Below are 2,500 nucleotides of genomic sequence, written 5' to 3'. Positions count from 1 at the left end.
CGCCGACCAATCCTGCTGCGGGTCGCGCGTGCCCCACGCCCACACGCGGCGCGTGGCGCCCTTCCACCGCCACGTGACCTGGGGGGTGTTGGAGGTCAATTCGCCCATCACCCGCCACGATAACGTGCCCCCCGCCAGGATCCTCGACCTCCGGGTCGAGGTCAACGACACCATCCACGAGATCACGCTCCGGTGGACCGCCCCGGGGGACGACTGGGATTTCGGGAGGGCCCACCGGTACGAGGCCGTCGTGGCTCCTTACTGGAGGGAGGCCAGGTCCTTCCAGGGGGATCGGCTCACGGGGCTTCCTCAGCCGCTTCCAGCGGGCACCTTGCACACGACGAATTTGTATTTTACGAGATACGAAGAGGTAAATTGTCTTCCTTTACTTTTTATTATTAAGTTTGTAAACATAACTTTACAGTTATATGCGAGTAGAGGTATAGTCTTTCACACACACACACACCTCCCTGTTTGTAGCAATTCTTGAAGAATGATGTTGAAAGCCCAGTGATAGATTTCAAAACGGCTTCGACTCAACGTAGTTGACCAACCACCAGATGCGTAATTCGCACTCGGCGTCAATGAAAATACAGTAGATTTTACTTATTATATATATATATATATATATATATATATATATATATATATATATATATATATATATATATATATATATATTATATATCGAGCTACAATGTCCTTTAATATCTAATTCGCTCTACCTCGGAATTAATATATTTTCATATATGCTTAACCGAAGGGGAATTTTTTTCTCGATAATAGATTTGCCTGGACCAGGGCGCGAACCCAGTGGATCCTTTCAAACCCAGGAACGTCAGTGAAGCTTTACCTACTACACCACCGCGAGAGGCTAAAAGTTCATGTCACCTCTCACCCTCATATACCTTTCGCGCGCAGGTAATTAGTTGGTTTGGAGACAACATCAACCCACTCGACTCCGGTAGTGTTTGTAGTGCTTTTGACAGCACGTAGCCAATCTATAAGTCATATCACATTTCCGCGTGATTATATACATATACCTGCGCGCGAAAGGTATATGAGGGTGAGAGGTGACATGAACTTTTAGCCTCTCGCGGTGGTGTAGTAGGTAAAGCTTCACTGACGTTCCTGGGTTTGAAAGGATCCACGGGTTCGCGCCCTGGTCCAGGCAAATCTATTATCGAGAAAAAATTCCTCTTCGGTTAAGCATATATGAAAATATATAATTCCGAGGTAGAGCGAATTAGATATTAAAGGACATTGTAGCTCGATATGTATTATGAATCATGGAAATGTGATATGACTTTTATATATATATATATATATATATATATATATATATATATATATATATATATGTATGTTATGTATATATGTATGTATGTAGATAGAGCTGGATAGATAGATAGATAGATAGATAGATAGATGAAATAATCGATGCTTAATGTACCTCCTCTATCTATCCACTAAAGGTAAACGCTGGCACAAAGACAGGCATACAGGCACCGTGCCCGCCCCCACCCCCCACCCCCCCCCGCTCTCTCTCTCTCTCTCTCTCTCTCTTTCTCTCTCTCTCTCTCTCTGTATGGCATAGTCCATTTCTTATTCAGCAACATGACGATACATACAAACACACACACAAACACACATACACAGCGACAGGATGAAGAAACAAGCAAGACAACAAAGACACAAACATACGACGGCAGGTTGAAGAAACGAGCAAGAAAACAAGCACACAAACAAACACACACATACAACGAATGAAGAAACAGACAGTAAAATAAACACACATGCACAAACAGAAGACGACAGGATGCAGAAACAGGCAAGAAAACAAACACACAAACAAACACACACATCCAACAACAGGAGGAAGAAACAGACAGTAAAATAAACACTCATGCACAAACCGAAGACGTCAGGATGAAGAAACAGGCAGGAAAACAAACACACAAACACACACATCCAACGGCAGGATAAAAAGATAAAAAAAAAAGAAGGCAAGAAAACAAACACTGCAGACATGTCCCGCCTTTCAGAGCGCGTCTACGGACAAGTGCGAGTGTCAGGTCCCGGTTGTTTACTCTGAAGAATTCGGGCAGCAGACCGGCCCAGGGGGAATAACAGGGTGTAAACAAAATGCGAAGGGGCGTCCCTCCTCCTCCTCCTCCTCCTCCTCCTCCTCACAGGACACAGGAGGAGGAATACCTAAAGAAAGTTTCAAGTTGTCTGTTTCCACCACTTCCGGAGTTGGATGTCCCTAAAGTGACGGCGACAGGGAGAGTTGGAAGGTGCGCTTTGGAATAATAATAATAATAATAATAATAATAATAATAATAATAATTTGTTATTATTATTGTTCTAGATTTTCCTATGATGATTATAACATCAGTTATTATTCTAGAAGTCAAGAGGGTAGTTGTGGCTATTACAATTACATACATACACACACGCATATATATAATATATATATATATATATATATATATATATA

The 2,500-nt window shown here is 42.6% G+C and overlaps 1 protein-coding gene across 1 annotated transcript in view; it reads left to right on the top strand.

Annotated features, from left to right (window-relative positions):
- LOC135214379 (calcium-activated chloride channel regulator 1-like) overlaps window positions 1–2,500 on the top strand; it is a 457,588-nt gene that overhangs the window by 448,053 nt on the left and 7,035 nt on the right. The window contains exon 7 of the mRNA XM_064248618.1: window positions 1–370. This exon is cut by the window's left edge and continues 229 nt beyond it. Coding sequence (XP_064104688.1) covers window positions 1–370 — 370 coding nt within the window. The remainder of the gene's footprint in view (window positions 371–2,500) is intronic.

This window comes from Macrobrachium nipponense, chromosome 45, assembly GCF_015104395.2.
Source record: "Macrobrachium nipponense isolate FS-2020 chromosome 45, ASM1510439v2, whole genome shotgun sequence".
Classification (NCBI taxonomy): Eukaryota; Metazoa; Arthropoda; class Malacostraca; order Decapoda; family Palaemonidae; genus Macrobrachium; species Macrobrachium nipponense.
Note: the sequence above shows the minus strand (reverse complement) of the source record. Positions and strands in the feature narration are given on the sequence as shown.